This window comes from Schistocerca gregaria, unplaced genomic scaffold (assembly GCF_023897955.1).
Source record: "Schistocerca gregaria isolate iqSchGreg1 unplaced genomic scaffold, iqSchGreg1.2 ptg000963l, whole genome shotgun sequence".
NCBI classification, from domain to species: Eukaryota; Metazoa; Arthropoda; class Insecta; order Orthoptera; family Acrididae; genus Schistocerca; species Schistocerca gregaria.
The window spans coordinates 27,749-43,923 of NW_026062315.1; the positions used below are offsets into that span (position 1 = coordinate 27,749).

Sequence of the window (16,175 nt, forward strand, 5' to 3'; positions counted from 1 at the left end):
TTTCCTCATTTCTAAACTTTTCGGTAGAAACTCTTCATCGCTAGCATCCAACTCCATGTCTTCTCCTTTTGTACACCACTCATTTTCCACTTGGCCGTCTTCTATCTCCTCGTTGAGCAGCTTCCTTTTCTTCAAACATCTCTCTTCTTCGTTGTTTTCCGTTCCTCGCCCCTCACCTACCTCGCCATTCTGAGGCCGCATCGCTTACCCCTGGTCAAAAAACACGTTTCACAGCTCGCTTCTCGAAAAGAAAGTCACGTCCAGAACTCTTCCAAAAAAGCAGAAATGACAAAAATAAGCATTTATCAAAGAGAGAGGTGCACATGTATCCTTCTTACAAGTGCGCTATCTATACACCCTACACACACCTTAGCCGTTGTACCCACCCACACATAAAGCACCTAAAATGTACGCAGGAGTAAGTCATTTACGGGCTTCACACAAAGTCCGCGGTCGCTCAATATGTTGCATTTCTTCTCAGACCCGCGAGTTCAGCGACGCTTCTCCATCTTTTCTGCTTCTGCTGAACTCGAGCTGACTGCACAGTACCATTGTCTTGCGCAGAGATACGCACCGTGCGCAGTTATGCGCGTTGCTGCGCGTGTACAGACGAACATATAGTAAACCTGCTTCTTTTCAGTTCAATTATCTCGTGTGTACGTAATACGCATATAATACACGACGCCACACATTATTTTTTTGACTGCTGTACATGTATGACAATTGCAGTACAATGCACGTCACGCATATTTTTTTGCACTTTTTTCTTGCACCTCTTATCTAATCTCTTCCCAAAGCCTTTTGCGCTTTTCCCTATCCGACGGAGAGAAATATGTCATCCGTCTCTTCAACCTCACTGTCGAGTACTGATGCTCAGCCGGTAGATGAAGACCTCCAAGCGGCTATCAGGCTGTTTCGCACTAACGACGACTTTCGCAGTGAGCTCAAGTCGGTCATCTCCGAATCGCTCCAACCACTAGTCCTCAAGATAAAAGCAGAACTCCTCTCTGAACTCTCTCCTCAAGACATCTCCGTATCGAATTGCAAAAAACTACTCAAGCCAGCCTTCAACCCAAGTAACTACATTTACAGAGAATTCCCTTACGCAGAGGTAACCGCATGGACGTACTATGATACAGAGGGGTTTGTCTATGGATTTCCTGAAGAAATAACTGTCACCGTATTTACACAAAACTCAGTCAGCTACCTATGCAATTTCAAAGATGTACGCATTTCACTCTTTTTTTTTATCGCTGTCACGCCTTCCTCACTTCCCCCCGCAAACAGGTCGTCAACGCTGCCAACGTCATCTTCCTGATTCGCGTAGGAAAGTTGTACAAAACAGTTAACCAAGTGAAGTCTTTGTCCTGCGTCATTATCTGCCGACACATAGACCCAAAGGCAAAGTTAATCGCCGACAGATGTAAAATGAAAACCGTCTTCTGTAACCCCTAAAACACGCGCGAGCGTCGGTAGTTAAAAACAATTTTTCTTCAACGTACACTGCCAAAGCATACGCACTTTTATTAAAAAGATGCAAACACTCCAGAATGCGGTGAAAAGGCCGGGGTAAGAAACCCAAATACAATAGACGTCATCTGTCGTGGAGGACTCAGTAGATACCACCAAAACGCAGCGTCATTTCTGAAAGCCGTGATACATGCGCACGTCACATATCGTCCTCGTACTGCGACATTTGAGTGCGGTTATCAGACTCATGGTGGCGCTTCTTCAACAGGATGATACCGGTGCCATCTGGATCACGATAATAGGCGAGACACAACATACCAATAGACAATACTAATAAAATGGCAAAGATGACAATGAACACCCAGCTATACGCGCATAATGATGAATCCACCCTCAATTCACAATCAAATACATTTTCACCACCAGATTCAGAAACAGGAATCTTGGTAATATCAATGCTCTGACACACATCCCATGTGTATTCGACATTCAAATCATCTGTATTAACCTCTATGCCAGAAGTAGAGCTAATCAATCGGATTGTCGACTTCCGACCTAATGACTGTATGCTGTAATCATACGAGAACTCCACCATGATCTTCCCTTCCAACTTAACCTTTCCATTTACATTCAACAACGCCTCTCTCGGATCGATCGGTTCTGTTATGTAAAAACTCAGTATGCCTTTATCCGTCAGGAACACGTCATGAGAATAATTCGTCCTTTCTGATATGGATACCGCCTTGCATCCATTCCCTCCTATATCCCCTAGGTTTCCAGACGGACATCTGTTCGCCGTCTTTAGTATCTTTCTTCCATTGCTATTGCTATATACGTGTTACACATGCCTCGTGTCAGTATTACTTATACACACTTACACACACGTATAGGGAGCGTTTCTCGTCTTTTTCCTCATACCTCCCACTCATAGCCCAATTGTCATGTTTTCCCCCATATTTCACTTGATATTCTTCCCTATACCAAAAATCCACGGAGAAGGGCGTACGGTCAGTTATTGCCCTGCGAGTCGCGTAAGCGCAAATTCCCTGGACTCAACACGCCTCTCTCCCTCCCCTTCCATACCTGTTAATTCCTATCGAGTCTAAATATTCTGCGCTGTAAAATGCAAAAAAAACAGTCAGCACTACTTCACCTATCCTACAAATATATATGCAGTCATTCACGTACGACCGATCCCTTGCTAGTCCAATTACATAATCTATATCATCTTTTTCCTCACTAGCCCTACGTCTCACAAGAGAAAGTCAACATTTCTCGCCAATTGGTTTAACGTGCACACTGTCAATACACAAATATATTGCAAGAAAGATACTTTCAACCAACAATGTCTCACTGGAACACCCTTCGAGCAATTATTTGCAAGACCTCTATCACTTGTTCGAAACTCATGACGGCGCTCTTGTACGGTAGCACCAAATAAGAAAAACGGCTATTTACTAAATTTGCTCCGAAGACGTACGTCACGTCCTCCTTTTCGTTCTTCAGTGTTTCATCTTTATAAGGACGATAGGAAATATTATCATATATATTACCTATCTCTAGCTCGACCTGCTGACCATCATCAGTCTTGGTGCCGGGGTCCGCATAACTTAATTTGGAGGCATAGCACAGTATCACCAATAGCAGCACATAGGGCAGAACACACGGTACTCTTCGCCCGAACCTCATCGTCGCTCCTTCTCAATTGCTTATTGTTGCGTAGATAAGTAAATATTATTATCCGGACAAAATAAAAAAACTCTATCCGTTGTTCTCAACTCTCACCAGAATATCACTAAACATTTGCTTCTATCCTATTGGCATTTTTATCACTCGTTTCATGTGTATCACCTATAACTACATCATTCATGTTCATTCAATCTCTAATCAGGTTATATCCGCACGCTTTCACTTCCTTACCCGCGACTGAACTAAACCACACAAAATAGAAAACACAAAAGCCTGTTAAACTGTCAACAATTTCGCGGTTCGTTATCAATCGTTGTCTATTTCTGTGTACGGGTAGCTCTCAATAAAAGACTTAATTCATTCTTATATCTATCGCGAAGTCTATAATTCAGTAGTGGTGCAGGAAAATGCTTTCACAATTGTCAATTCTGCTAATTCGCACCTCTTCCCAGTTGAAGCAGTGAATTGAGAACATGTCGATGTACTGCCTCTGCGGGCTATGACTTATCATCTCCTGCACGCTGTACTCCAACTTTCACTCCGGCATTCATGCCTCGGGGTGAAGGCTGTTCGTGAGCACGACCCTGTCTCTGCGCTTTCGTCCGGTCGTCTTCTATATCCTTTTGATCGGTGAACTTGTACCAATGCGCATTTAAACGTAGAGGTATCTCTGACTATAAAACACAGGACACGCAGGACAAAAGCTTTTGACAATTAAAATCCTTCTACATAACACGCTGCATCCCTCTCAAAAATAGGATCAGTCATGGTCGAACGTATGATCTGACTGCTGGAGGACTTGTCAAGACGTGCACAGCCTTTGCACGTACAAATTCACTTCTGAACAGCTTCTGTGGCTTAGCACTTTGTAGCCAGTCGTGCAAATAAGCAGACTGACTTTGTAGTTCATTCTGTTCCTAGACGAAGCACATAAACTACAAGGGTAATACGATGAGTGACGATGAACGACATGGGTGAGGAAAGGAAATCGATTTTGATATTTTTACAGCTCTGATGTTGTATTTATCATTTCCTCTAGACTAGCCTATCTCTAACGTCTGTTCGTTAATGCCGAGTCTCATCATAGTTGACTCAGATATTTCATGTCACATAGCTGCGGTATTCTCGAGTCAAAGTAGCACAATTCATGTGACATTGACTTAGTATAGGGCTTCCTTTTGAAAGGATTTGCTACCAGAGTCGCAACACGAATTTATGTCCTGACGTCAACTTTACTCTTAGACGGCTTAAGCAATACGTTTTTGCTCTCAGCTAGTGTACCTCTAGGTCGATACGGATGTAGCCGTTATGATTATGTTAGAGTCGTCGTCATCCATTGCATAAAAACGTTCTAAATATCAGAAGCTGAGAGAATAAAAGTGCATAGTCCTAGGAACTTTGGATGTCAAAAACCTGTCAAGAATTTTTTTTTTGTTATACAGCCAGCTGATGGGAGTGATTCTGTGTATGCGATGCATGAGATATGGACCTGAAGTGATTTCTTTGTGGTCTTTTGAGGGGGAAGGTTAGACAGGTTTGATGCTTCTTCAGTCGCATCCACAGTACAGACAAAATATATGCACATCTTTGTCATTTGCTCTGTTCTTGCCTTTCTTTTCTGCACTGCTGCGTTATTATTTATACATCCTGTCGTTCATGTTTGTTTGACAATGCTGCGTCTGCTCTTCTAATAAAATATTTGGTTCATTATTCCGCACGTTTGACGGAGAAGTAATTTCAAAATCGCTTTTATGTGGATTGGCAAAATTTTCGCTCTGAGAACAAGGATGCACTTTTGCTGGCCAATCTCTCAGTGCTGAGGAAGAGTGAAAGAAGGTTCCTTCTTCACGAATGTATACTTTATACGTTAATTTTGATGTGTTTTTTTTTTGAATTTCCTAGACCGTTCACTGATTTCATGGTCCATAGTAGCACAAAAAATTACGCATCACAGCTTTCGCGCCAAAAAGGGTCACCTTCAAGGTCTGCCTAGGTCAGGCCGAGAGTTTCGACATTACCTTTCGTTATTTGTGTGCGCCCCAGCGTGAGTGCGCATTTCGCAGGATATATAGATCTGCTCGAACTTTTTTGAGTAGTTATCCTGAAGTATGTGGCCGCGTTTTTCATGTTGTGAATGGGATGCATTTCAGCTCGTTACTCGTAGCTTTTTCTGTCAAAAAAATCTTTTTGGGTACAAAGGGTCTCGTTTTTTTATTGACGAGATTTGAACTCGATGAAGTGCGCCAGAAGGTTTTCTGACGGGACACGGTCCTCGATACATTTTTTTCGTGATCAGAGGTGAGGTGGGGAGAAAGGTTTGGATGAAAGCGAAAAAAAGTGCCTATGTGATTCATTATACGGGAAAAAAAGGTCGAATAATCAAAAGAAAATGATTGTGGGAAATGGTTGTCAAATGGTTAGCAGGTGCAGGTTGAATGTGGTTTTAGTGCGTCCACAGATTCCTCAGAATACGGGGTCGATTGGAAGAACATGCTTGGCATTTGGGGCGAGACTGGTATGTGTATATCGCACAGGGAGGGTTTTTTTTGACGGAGAAGGCGCGGAGCTACCTGGCAGTTTAGGTGGGCGCACATGGCAATAGTTTTGACAGATATTCTCAACTTGGGACCTTTTTCAAACCGCTCGAACGTATTTCAAGCATTTAGTTGGTCCGTACGGGTTCAGCTTGAGCGAGAGCTCAGTGAGGAGAGCAGGCCTGGATTATTGGAAGCACGTTGATCTCAGGAAGTATATGAGTACGTGTTTAGAAGTGTCTCAAATAGAGAGGGAAGGTGGCGGCATTTTTAAGTGTGGGTTGGGGGGCGTTTTTTGACAGCATTATGATAATACAGGTTGGGATGACTTTGAAGATAGAGTTTGGGAAAGTTTGAAACGAAATGCGTTTTTCTTTACAAAGTTTGGGAAGACGAGTTTGATAGGCGTAGATTTCAAAAAGCCCAGGAAGTTGTCAGATGATCAGAAAACACTCGATGCGGATTTAGAGGATATTACGCTCGTGTTTGGGAGCGAGACGAAGGGGTTGTACGCGATGTTGGGGGAGGAAACAGTGAATCGGTTTCCAACGGTATTCATACCGATGATTAACAGTGGGCATCGAACGGATGATACGCCTAGTTACAACTTGGCGACATCAGTAGCGATGGTGTTGTGGGAGGCACATAGACAGACGCGACGAGAAGGAGCATGAAGAAAAGGTTGTAAACGTGGGTTTATGCACACAATATTTGTTTATTGGTGGTTAGTGTATACAGAATGGAGAGTTGGAAAGGCGAATTGGGCTAGAGGTGCCCACCTAGCGATGAGCCATTTGAGGGTGGGTGTGTAGAGAGTTCTGGGGGTGTATCGAGGGTGTTCAGCGATGTGCTTTCGGTTGGTTTGTACATGACGAGTGTAATGAATTTGTCTCGATAGCGGACGGTAAGTCCGAGTGTATAAGAGCCATAAGGGTTTGGTTTTGAATATAGGTGATTGATCATGACATGATGCGGGAGGGGGAGAGTCATAGGGTCACTGGAGATAGGTTGAGTGTTGAGGAGGGCGCGTTCAAGATGCGCAGGGAGCTCGACAGGGCTGTCAGAAGTTTTTTTTTTGGATTCTTTGAGGAAAGATATGGGAGTGCTGGGGGGGTCCGGAATGACCTGCGTCCATTCGTCGTCCTCTTCGGTGATAGATGCGCTTTGAAATCTGGTGTATGATTCGGAGGGGAGGACGGTGATGACGTTTCTGGATTCCGATATAGGTTGATCTGGCGCGAGGGAGGGTTTTCCATCGACATAGAAGTAGTATCGGTAGGTGCCTATTGCTCGGACAGGGGGTGAGAGGGAGAAAAAGGTTTAAAGAAGCAAGCAAAAAAAAAAAAAAAATCAGGAATTTGGGTTGTCATCCACATGTCAACCAATGGTTTCGGAGAGCTGGGTCCAAATTTGAGTATCATCATGTTAATGAATAGGTGGTGGGGGTGTGTGGGTGAGGGCGTACCGGGATACAGGTAGATGATGGCTATATAGACAAGTTCTTCGTTTGGTTTGGTGTCGAGTTCTTTTGGTTCTAGAGGGTAGGTGTCAGCAACCATGCTGGTAGAGTGGTCCGGGTCCCATTCTCCTTGAAGGAGGATTTCTTTTGGCGGTCTCGTCCTGTCACTGTGGCACCACCTGAATACAACGGCGCAGCGGTCGTTGGGTGTTTTGGGATGAGAGACGTCTAACGGGGGCGTCAGGAGGCACACCGAGGGGGGGAGAGAGGAATAAGACACGTACCGGGGGAGTTGGGGGCAGGTAATTGGGAATCGAGGTTGGCGCTCCAATCTGTGCGAACGGGTAAAGAGTTAACGGCGGGAGGTGCGGCCGAGTTGGAGGGGTGCGACTTGCTGTTGTTTGGCTGAGACAGTATTTGCCCCATCGTATATATCGCGCGTTAGAGTCTGCATCGAGATGAATTGGGGGCGGTTGTTTTTTCACCCGTGTGCGCATACACACAACGTATGACGTGTGTACATATACGCGTGTACGACCCCGTGTGTATGAGGGGGCGTTAGTTGATAGGAGGTCTCGAAATAGGCAGCTGCGGTGCGATAGCCTTTGGTTCTTGGCGGTTTACCTCGCGGCGTGCGCGCCGCGTTTGTGGTGGGAGCGTTGGAGTGCGGACGGCTTGCTCGCGCTGAGGCAGGGGGCGCAGTTCGAGGGTAAGGTGAGAAAGCATTTTTTTGAGAGAGGAAAGCAGATGCACCGACGTGTGTATGCAGCAGGTGGCTGAGAGAGGGGGAGAAAAAGTATTTTGTCCGAAATGCAGGTGGCGAAGACATGCGGGGCGTGCAAGCAGCCCATAGAGGGTGAGTGTTTGGTGGCGTTTGACATGGCGTGGCACACCAACCATTTGCTGTGCAAAGTTTGCGGGACTACGTTTTCTCAAGGTAACCTGTGCGAGGGGTCTGACGGATACGCGTATTGTTTGGAGCACTGGCGTCAGACGTTCTGTCCCATATGCGCCGAATGCAATGAGTACATTGAGGGGCCGAACGTGAATGCGTTAGACAGGTTCTACCACCCGGACCACTTCACTTGTGTGATGTGCAAGAAGAGGCTTGAGGCGCAGTTTTACGCGTCTTCAGACGGGAAGCCGTTGTGCGAGCTAGATTACCATCGCGAGAACAACAATTTGTGCAAGAGTTGTCAGAACCCGATTATTTCTGGAAAACTTGTCAAAATCGATATCAACGATAAAGAGGCTAGATATCACGCGGAGCATTTTACATGCAGCTTTTGCCAGACGAATTTAGTGGGTACGCGTTTGTCTCTTTCAGCCGAGCGGTCCCTTTTGCCGCGAGCGTTTCTTGCTGACCACTGCCTTTCGCCCAGGCAAAAAGTACAAGCTGAAAAAGGACCAGCCCTATTGCATCGATTGCTCGCTCAAGCTGTTCGAGTGAAGAAGAAATCATCGTACACACGTCTGAGACAGAAACGTGGGCGCGAACCATCAGAAATAAAAGTCTTCTCAGCACCTACTGCGAACGGAGGTAGGGGGCGTGGCGGAACGGTCGCGCGCTCGGTGTATCGTCCTCGGTTCCCGGGACTTGTAGGGACGGCGCGGACTGTCGCGGTGTTTGACACCCAGGGTTTTTTTTTTTTTTTTTGACACCTTTACTTAGGCGTGAACAGCTCGACCTGGTCGCGGAGCGCTAGGTCCTTGAGGAGGCTGTAGTAGGTGAACAGGTCGCTGGCCTTGAGGTGTTTCATGAGCGCCTTTCTTCGCTTGATGAGGCGTTCCAGGCGGTGGGTGTTTGAGTGGTCTTTGCGGGTTTTCGAGAGTGCGTGATTGAGGTTGTAGATGCGGAGTGTCAGGACGGCGATTTGCACGGCGTCGCTCCCGGTGTCGAAGGGGTGTTTTCCCCACTTCTCGATGTATTTTTGGAATCGGAAGGAGGTGATTTCTCTCTCTGTGGCGAACTTGAAGCTGAAGAGTCGGCGAATTTTCGGGTGCATTTCTTCGATTTCGGAGGGCTTTATGAAGAAGCGGTAGCGTCCTCTGAGGTCCTCGGGGAGCTGGGCTTGTTCTTTTTGGAAGAGGTCTTCCCAGTGTGCCCGCGAGTCGTGTGGGATTTGCTCGTCGACGAAGGCCGCGGCGCGTGTGTTGTCGCGCTGCTGCTCGTTTTTTTTGAGAGTGTTTAGCGCTTGTTTCCAGACGGGGATTGAGATGGTCTTCCACTCTCCCTGGTTGGTGTAGTAGCCGACGGGCGTCTTGGTGTAGATGAGCCAGCGCTTGACTTTTTCCGGATAGAGGGGCCAGTATTCCAGTTTTTCGATGCCCTTTTCGCCCTCGAGGAGGGTTTTGAAGAGGTGCTTTGTGTTTTCGATGTTGCCGTCGTGATGGTCGAGATCGTCGCGCTCGGCGCCATCGGAGCCGTCGGGCTGGGGGTAGGCGCTGAGGGTTTGGAAGGAGCCGTCCGGCGTCTCGGTGCGGACTTTTAGCCACCTCGGGGGGGGCAGGTTCGGGTTGTTTTTTCTCTTGTTGATCCAGAGGTTGAGGTCCTCCAGGGCTTCGGGCGTCAAGTCGGGTGGTGCGTTCGCGTTTTCGGCGAGTTTGCGAATGGCCTCCAGGATGGGGAGTTGGTCCGGTTGGCCGCCCGAGGGGGGCGAGACGAGTTCCCGGAGCGCGCGTTCGGGGTCGAAGGTGGAGCCATCGGAGAGCGAGTCGAGCGAGGCTTCGCGTACGAGTTCCTCGAGTTGGGGCGCGTCGTTTTCGAGGTCGGGTTTTTGACCGTTAAATTTCGATCTTTTTGTGTCGTCGGAAAAAATCAGGCGGTCGATGGCGGGGGAGGTTTCTTCGGCGAGGGTGGACTTGCCGGGAGCGGGAGGGCGGGTTTGGGAGGCGTTGGAGCTGGGGGGTCGAGAGCGGGGTTTGGTTTGGTCGCCGAAGATGTCTCTGAAGAGTTGGTTGGCGTCCTCGCGGGAAGAGCTCTGAGTTTTGGAGCCGGCGAGGGGGGGGGGACTCGAGAGACTGGAGGAGGGAGTCTAGGTCGATGTCGGAGTCCGGTTGCTTGGGCGCGTGCGAGCGCGACTCGCCGGGGGGGGTTGGCGCGGGCGGGGGTCGGCGACCGGGGGGGAGTTTGGCGTATCGGCGCGTTTGGCGGGTGCCGCGCGCGGCGGGGAGCGCGAGAGCGGAGAGGGGCGAGCTCGCTTCGGACGAGGGGTCAGGGGGGCGGGGAGGGGCGGGGAGGGGCGGGGAGGGGCGTACGTCTGACGGGCGAGAGGGCGGGGCGGGGCAGAGAGGACAGGACGCGCCGCAGGGGGGGCGCCATGGTCTGTTCGGGCGGGGCGTCTGCTCGGCGAGAGGCGTTCGGGCTAGACGCGCGTCGAGAGTGGGGCGGAATTTGAGAGAGGAAGATTTTAAGGCGCGTCGTTTCGGTATCGGAAAATTTTTTTTCGAAGTTTCAGTTAGAAGCAGAGACGCGCAGCTATGGAAGACCCGAGCAGAGCGAGGTGGGACGCGAGAGAGTGCGAGAGGGTGCCGAGTATGGGCGAGGTGGAGCTGAGGGAGTACGCCGAGAGGCTGAACAGGTACTTGTCGATGAGGTCTTTTATCGAGGGCTACGGGTGGAGCGAGAGGGACGAGTTGGTGTTCGTGGGGCTGACGCTGAACCCCCACTGGGGGGAGTTCAGGAGGGGGAAGTACGTGAATTTGTTTCGGTGGTATGGGCACTGTCGGGACAGCGACGAGTTTATGGGCAGGGTGTCTGAGAAGTTGGAGGGGCGAGTGAGCGAGAGCAGGAAGGAGAAGAAGTGCGCGCTGAAGCCTTTGCCGGGGGCGGAGATGGGGAGGGTGGTGACTAGGTTTCCGCCGGAGCCGTCGGGCTTTTTGCACATAGGGCACTGCAAGGCGTTGTTGTTGAATTACGAGTATGCCAGGCAGTACCAGGGGAGGTTTTTGGTGCGCTTTGACGACACGAATCCGAGCAAGGAGAGGGAGAGTTACGTGGAGGGCATTTTGGAGGATTTGGAGCAGCTCGAGATCGCGCCGGACGCGGTGAGTTACACGAGTGATTACTTTCCCTTGATTATGAGCAAGTGCGAGGAGTTGATTCGCCGAGGCCTGGCATACTGCGACGGGACGCCCGTGGAGGAGATGCGTCGCCAGAAGGCGCAGAGGGTGGAGTCCGGTTACAGGTCGAGCACAGTGGAACAGAATTTGGCCATTTGGGAGCAAATGAAGCTCGGCACGCCGGAGGGCAGGATGTACGTCGTTCGCGCCAAAATTGACATGAACTCGCTCAACGGGACGCTCAGAGACCCTTCTCTTTACCGCGTGAACGTGGACGTGCCGCACATTCGAACTGGGCGTCAATACAACGTCTATCCGCTCTATGATTTTTCGTGTCCCATAGTTGACTCCGTGGAGGGGGTCACGCACGTGTTGAGGTCGTCCGAGTTCCACGACCGCGACGAGCAGTACGCGTGGATTCTCCGCGCGCTGGGCTACCCGCCCCTCTCGATAGTCGATTTTTCTCGCCTGAACTTCACGTACCAGCTCTTGTCCAAGCGCAAGCTCCAGTGGTTCGTGGACTCCGGGCGAGTCGACGGGTGGGACGACCCGAGATTTCCGACTCTCCGCGGCCTCCACCGACGAGGACTCACCGTCCAGGCGCTCAAGCAGTTCATCCTCACCCAGGGGGCCAGCAAGAACATAAACCTCATGGACATGAGCAAGGTTTGGGCCATCAATCGCGCCGTCATCGACCCCATCGTTCCCCGATACACGGCCGTAGCGAAACAAGGTGCGGTCCCCTTCGTCCTCGCCGACGGCCCCGCGCGCCTCTCCGGACTCACCAGGCCCCTTCACAAGAAGAACCCCTCTCTCGGCTCGAAGGTCATCCACTGCTACAAGCGCGTGTGGATCGAGGCCGAAGACGCCGCCCTCCTCTCCCCCGGCGAAGAAGTCACCTTCATGGATTGGGGCAACGCCTTCGCCTCCACCATCCTAAAGGACCAGGACGGCCGCGTCGTCGAAATACAAGGCCACCTCAACCTGCTCGGAGACTTCAAAAAGACAAAGCGCAAACTCACCTGGCTCGCCGACCTCGCCGACCTCCTCGTCGACGTACAACTCGTAGAGTACGACCACCTCATTTGCAAGCCCTCTCTCTCGGAGTCCGACAACTTCGAAGACTTCCTCAACCCCGTCACCATCTACCGCACGCCCTGCTACGGCGACCCGAACCTCCGCACTCTCCAAAAAGGACAATCCATCCAACTCGAAAGAAGGGGGTACTTCATATGCGAGAAGCCACTCCTCAGCCACTCGGGCACGCTCATCCTCATATCCATCCCCGACGGGTCTCAGTCCGGACCCTCCATCCTGTCCCATAAAGTCCAACTCAAGACCAAATAATCATCGCCCCCTCTACGCCCGCCCCTCTTTTTTTGTTGTGTTTTTCAACCCGTACACTTTCGCTTTTGTTGTTTTTCAACCCGTACACTTTCGCCTTTTTTTTTTGTTGTTGTGTTTTTCAACTCGTACGCTTTCGCCCTTTTCAAGCCCGCCCCTATTTTTTTGTTGTTGTGTTTTTCAACTCGTCCACTTTCGCCCTTTGTTGTTGTGTTTTTCAACCCGTACACTTTCGCCCTTTTCAAGCCCGCCCTTCTTTTTGTTGTTGTGTTTTTCAACCCGTACACTTCGCTTTTTTGTTGTTTTTCAACCCGTACACTTTCGCTTTTGTTGTTTTTCAACCCGTACACTTTCGCCTTTTTTTTTGTTGTTGTGTTTTTCAACTCATACGCTTTCGCCCTTTTCAAGCCCGCCCCTCTTTTTTTTTGTTGTGTTTTTCAACCCGTCCACTTTCGCCTTTTTCAAGCCCGCCCCTCGCTTTTTTTTTGTTGTTGTGTTTTTCAACCCGTACATTTTCGCCCTTTTCAAGCCCGCCCCTCGCTTTTTTTTTCGGCCCCTCGCCCGCTCTTCGTTCGCGGCGCCACCGTCTTCGGCCCGCCCCGCTCGTTCCCCATTCATCGCCAGTTCTTCGGCCTTCCGCCCGCTTTTCGCCCGCCGCCGCCTTCGACTCTCCGCGCGCCCTTCACCCGTCGTCGGCACCTCTGGCCCGTCCGCCCGCTCCTCGGCCGCCACTTCGGCCATCCCATCGCTTTTTTTGGCGCATTCCAAGCCATCCGCTCTTCGCCTTCGCCAAGTTCCCGTCCGCCCTTCATCTGTATTGCCGCCCTTTTCGGCCCCTCCTCCACTCGTCGCTTTTTCGAGCTCTCGCCCACCCTTCTCGTCGACCGCTCGGTCCTGCCGCCCGCCTTTCGCCTTTTTCTTTTTTTTTTCGACCTTCCTCTCACTTTTGCTATTTGAACCTTTTTTGAACCCTCTTCCTGGTTTTTCGAACCCTCCCTACACTTTTTTTTTTTTCGGCCCCCCTTCACGTTTTTTAACTCCTCCGCTTTTCGCTTGTTTCGACGGGCGCTTCACACCTTCGTTCACCTGTTCCGCATGCACGCGCCCCGCGAGCAAAGCGCGCTCTCCGCGATCTTCCTGCTAAATCCGAAGGTGGATCTCGCCTACGCCACGGCGATAGCCACCGTGTCTGCCGCCTGTTCCGCTCACGCGAACGTATCCTATCGATCGTCCGTCGAGACCAAAGTAGGCTCAGATGCGTTCCTTCTCCACTTCCGCCCGCGCGCGCTAACATTTGCCGCCTCGCTCGACCAATCTAGCAATGGAAGAAGTGGATAAGCGAAGACGCGGCGCTCCTTCGACACCTCGCGTCCTCCCTCCTCGAAAAGTCGAACGTCCGCTCGGCCTTCGTCCACGCGGGGCTCGCGTCTTGGATCAGATACCTCGTCGAGCTTTACTTGGTCGTACGCACGCCCACGCGCGTCCGCCGATTCTCCCCCACACGGCCGCTAACCCCCCCCTTTTTTGCGCCCTCACAAGAGAGCGTTCAGATTCCTCGTCTCGGACGCCGAGCAATATGCCATGGACGCGTTCGAATACATCTGGAGAGCCTTCTGGTGCTCCCCAGGCGCCAAGTCGACGCTCCCCAAACCCTACTTGTGGATGCCAACCACTTCCGTTCTCTACAGAAAGCCCTCTGTCGACTCGCCCCAAATCTACGTCCACCCGTCCCTGGAGCGCGCAAACTCCTCGAGACTCGCTCCCAGGACCTGGGCGTCTCGCGCTATCGCCACCAACCTCGTCCCCACCTCCGTGACCTACCTGGTCGGCACGCTGGTCGACCTCGCGTCGGTGGTGCGCGGCACCACTCGTCTCTATGAATTTTTCACGAATTTATTTGCAAACTTCTACGGAGACGTCGGATGGATGATCGGCATAGGCACCGCCGCCGCCCTCACCGCCGCCCTGTTCCCGCTCTCCCCCCTCTGTCCACCACTCAGAATGCACATCCTACTCCACCATGTTCTGGGATACGCGGCCAGGAGGGCCCTCGAGGAGACCTTCTTCTCTCAGATCTGGACGTTCGCAGCCTCCAGCGAATATCCAGCATTTTCCGCCGGAGAATCGCTCGAAAACTTGAAGCACGTCTCCTCACTCATCGCGCCGCGCGATCTCTCCAACCCCCCACGCGCTCCGTCCACCGACCACGAACCACTCGACCTTGTCGCGCAACTCGAACGCGAAATCCGAGTCGCCCGAAGAAGAACCCGTCGCGCTCTCCATCGCCAACCGCGCTCCGAACGCGAAATCACTGCGTGACCGTCACGCGCGACAACCACCCAATACCACTGCTCGACACGTTCGCGTTGTTGGTGATGTGAAGCGTGTTCAGCGACGTCAGTCCGGTCAAGTGCCTCAGAGCCTCGTCGGTCAGCTCTGCGCAAGAACCAAGACTCAAAAATTCGATTTCCCTCAGCGACGACAAGTGTCTGATCCCCTCGTCCCGAATTCGCATGCACCCATCCAACAGCAGCACTCTGAGACGCCTGAGCGCAGTCAGCGCGGCCAAACACGCGTCGTTCACGCAACTGCAATCGCAAAGGTCCAACTTCTCTAAACTGGTCAACTTGAACAGACCGTCGATCTCGGATAAGCTCCTGCAACGACTAATCTGGAGCTCCTTCAGTCCGGACAACCCCTCGCAGTACCTCATCACCCCCCCTCTCACCCCGGCGCACTCCGCCAACCTGAGCGACCTCAAGTGGACGAAATTCTCAATAAACGACAGGTGCGCGTCCTGCAACTTCGCGCAGTTGGACGCGTCCAAGACCCGGAGACCAGACATGCCCGAAAGCACCCTCAAGCACTCTCCCCTGACGTTGACGCACTTCGCGAGCACCAACACCTCCAAACTCGTCAGCTGAGAAATGTACACAAACCCCTCCCCCGTCAACCTTGAACACCGCTTCACACACAAATTCGTGAGCCGACTCAAACCGCCAATGTACGGCATCGCAACGTCGGTTATGCGCGCCCCCTTCAAGTCGAGCTCCTTGAGCAACGCGAGACTCCTCACCGACGACAAGCTCTGGTCCGTGATGTGCGCGCAGCACGCCAGGTGCAACGTCTCCAAACCGCCCAACGCCGACAAAAAATCCAAGTCCAGCGGCCCTATCTGAGAACTGCCGCTCAGGTCGAGCGTCCTCAGTCTGCGCAAGCCCCTGAGACTCAGCAAGCCCTCGGCCGTGACTCGCCGGCACCTCGGCATCATCAAGTGCTCCAAACTCGTCAACGCACTCAAACATGACAGCGAAAAAATCGTTGAACCGACCTATGCTCCCTATGTCCAACGACACCAAACGCGCGCACCTCGTCACGAAGCTCAGCGCCTGCGCGCTCAAGTTCACGCAATGCCTCAGCGACAACCTCTTGAGGAACTGCATCGAGTCCACCTGCAACATCCCTGACATCTTGAGATTCGAACAGTTGTCCAAACAAAGACTCTCCAAGTTCGTAAAGCCCATGCACACCAACACGGCCAATCTGTCATTCACGAACTTCTCGTCCGCCAAGGAAACGGACCTGACCCGCTTCGGATTGCAACCACTCAGTATCTT

The 16,175-nt window shown here is 51.4% G+C and overlaps 4 protein-coding genes and 1 long non-coding RNA gene across 8 annotated transcripts; 3 read left to right on the top strand and 2 right to left on the bottom strand.

Moving 5' to 3' along the window:
* The first annotated feature begins 261 nt into the window (after window positions 1-261).
* Window positions 262-1,376, top strand: LOC126326061 (uncharacterized). The gene is made up of 4 exons (XR_007560494.1): window positions 262-408; window positions 565-656; window positions 798-1,225; window positions 1,288-1,376. It is a non-coding gene; the product is annotated as an uncharacterized LOC126326061 (long non-coding RNA).
* Window positions 1,306-3,199, bottom strand: LOC126326060 (uncharacterized). 4 transcript variants are annotated; one of them, XM_049995511.1, is made up of 5 exons: window positions 2,951-3,189; window positions 2,659-2,721; window positions 2,554-2,586; window positions 2,389-2,490; window positions 1,306-2,297 (listed from the first exon to the last, which is right to left on the bottom strand). In XM_049995511.1, the coding sequence occupies exons 1-5, from the start codon at window positions 3,157-3,159 to the stop codon at window positions 1,670-1,672; spliced, it is 1,035 nt and encodes a 344-aa protein (XP_049851468.1). In that variant the 5' UTR covers window positions 3,160-3,189; the 3' UTR covers window positions 1,306-1,669. The 4 variants fall into 4 exon arrangements, with proteins under 4 accessions (XP_049851468.1, XP_049851469.1, XP_049851470.1 ...); XM_049995512.1 differs by having other exon boundaries at window positions 1,307-2,297; window positions 2,659-2,715; XM_049995513.1 differs by having other exon boundaries at window positions 1,309-2,297; window positions 2,389-2,445.
* Window positions 3,200-7,962: 4,763 nt separating this feature from the next.
* LOC126326067 (LIM domain-containing protein DDB_G0271356-like) lies at window positions 7,963-8,783 on the top strand. Its single transcript, XM_049995521.1, has 2 exons — window positions 7,963-8,458; window positions 8,535-8,783. Exons 1-2 carry the CDS (start codon window positions 7,963-7,965, stop codon window positions 8,600-8,602), a joined length of 564 nt encoding a protein of 187 aa, XP_049851478.1. The 3' UTR covers window positions 8,603-8,783.
* A 1,849-nt stretch (window positions 8,784-10,632) lies between these two features.
* On the top strand, window positions 10,633-12,561 carry LOC126326029 (uncharacterized). The gene has a single exon (XM_049995474.1). The coding sequence runs from the start codon at window positions 10,633-10,635 to the stop codon at window positions 12,559-12,561; it is 1,929 nt and encodes a 642-aa protein (XP_049851431.1).
* A 2,305-nt stretch (window positions 12,562-14,866) lies between these two features.
* Window positions 14,867-15,829, bottom strand: LOC126326062 (F-box/LRR-repeat protein 14-like). The gene has a single exon (XM_049995515.1). It carries the CDS (start codon window positions 15,827-15,829, stop codon window positions 14,867-14,869), a length of 963 nt encoding a protein of 320 aa, XP_049851472.1.
* Window positions 15,830-16,175: the final 346 nt, after the last annotated feature.

What these genes read in the sequence shown, in the direction of transcription:
- LOC126326060 (XM_049995511.1), bottom strand. Translation starts at nt 3,159, where the DNA reads ATGAGGTTCGGGCGAAGAGTACCGTGTGTTCTGCCCTATGTGCTGCTA. An exon ending in AACGAAAAGGAGGACGTGAC is followed by an intron (nt 2,722 to 2,950) that starts GTACGTCTTCGG and finishes TTCTCTTGTGAG; the next exon opens with ACGTAGGGCTAGTGAGGAAA. An exon ending in GACTCGATAGGAATTAACAG is followed by an intron (nt 2,491 to 2,553) that starts GTATGGAAGGGG and finishes CGCGACTCGCAG; the next exon opens with GGCAATAACTGACCGTACGC.
- LOC126326067 (XM_049995521.1), top strand. Translation starts at nt 7,963, where the DNA reads ATGCAGGTGGCGAAGACATGCGGGGCGTGCAAGCAGCCCATAGAGGGT. An exon ending in TTGCCAGACGAATTTAGTGG is followed by an intron (nt 8,459 to 8,534) that starts GTACGCGTTTGT and finishes CCTTTCGCCCAG; the next exon opens with GCAAAAAGTACAAGCTGAAA.
- LOC126326029 (XM_049995474.1), top strand. Translation starts at nt 10,633, where the DNA reads ATGGAAGACCCGAGCAGAGCGAGGTGGGACGCGAGAGAGTGCGAGAGG.
- LOC126326062 (XM_049995515.1), bottom strand. Translation starts at nt 15,829, where the DNA reads ATGATGCCGAGGTGCCGGCGAGTCACGGCCGAGGGCTTGCTGAGTCTC.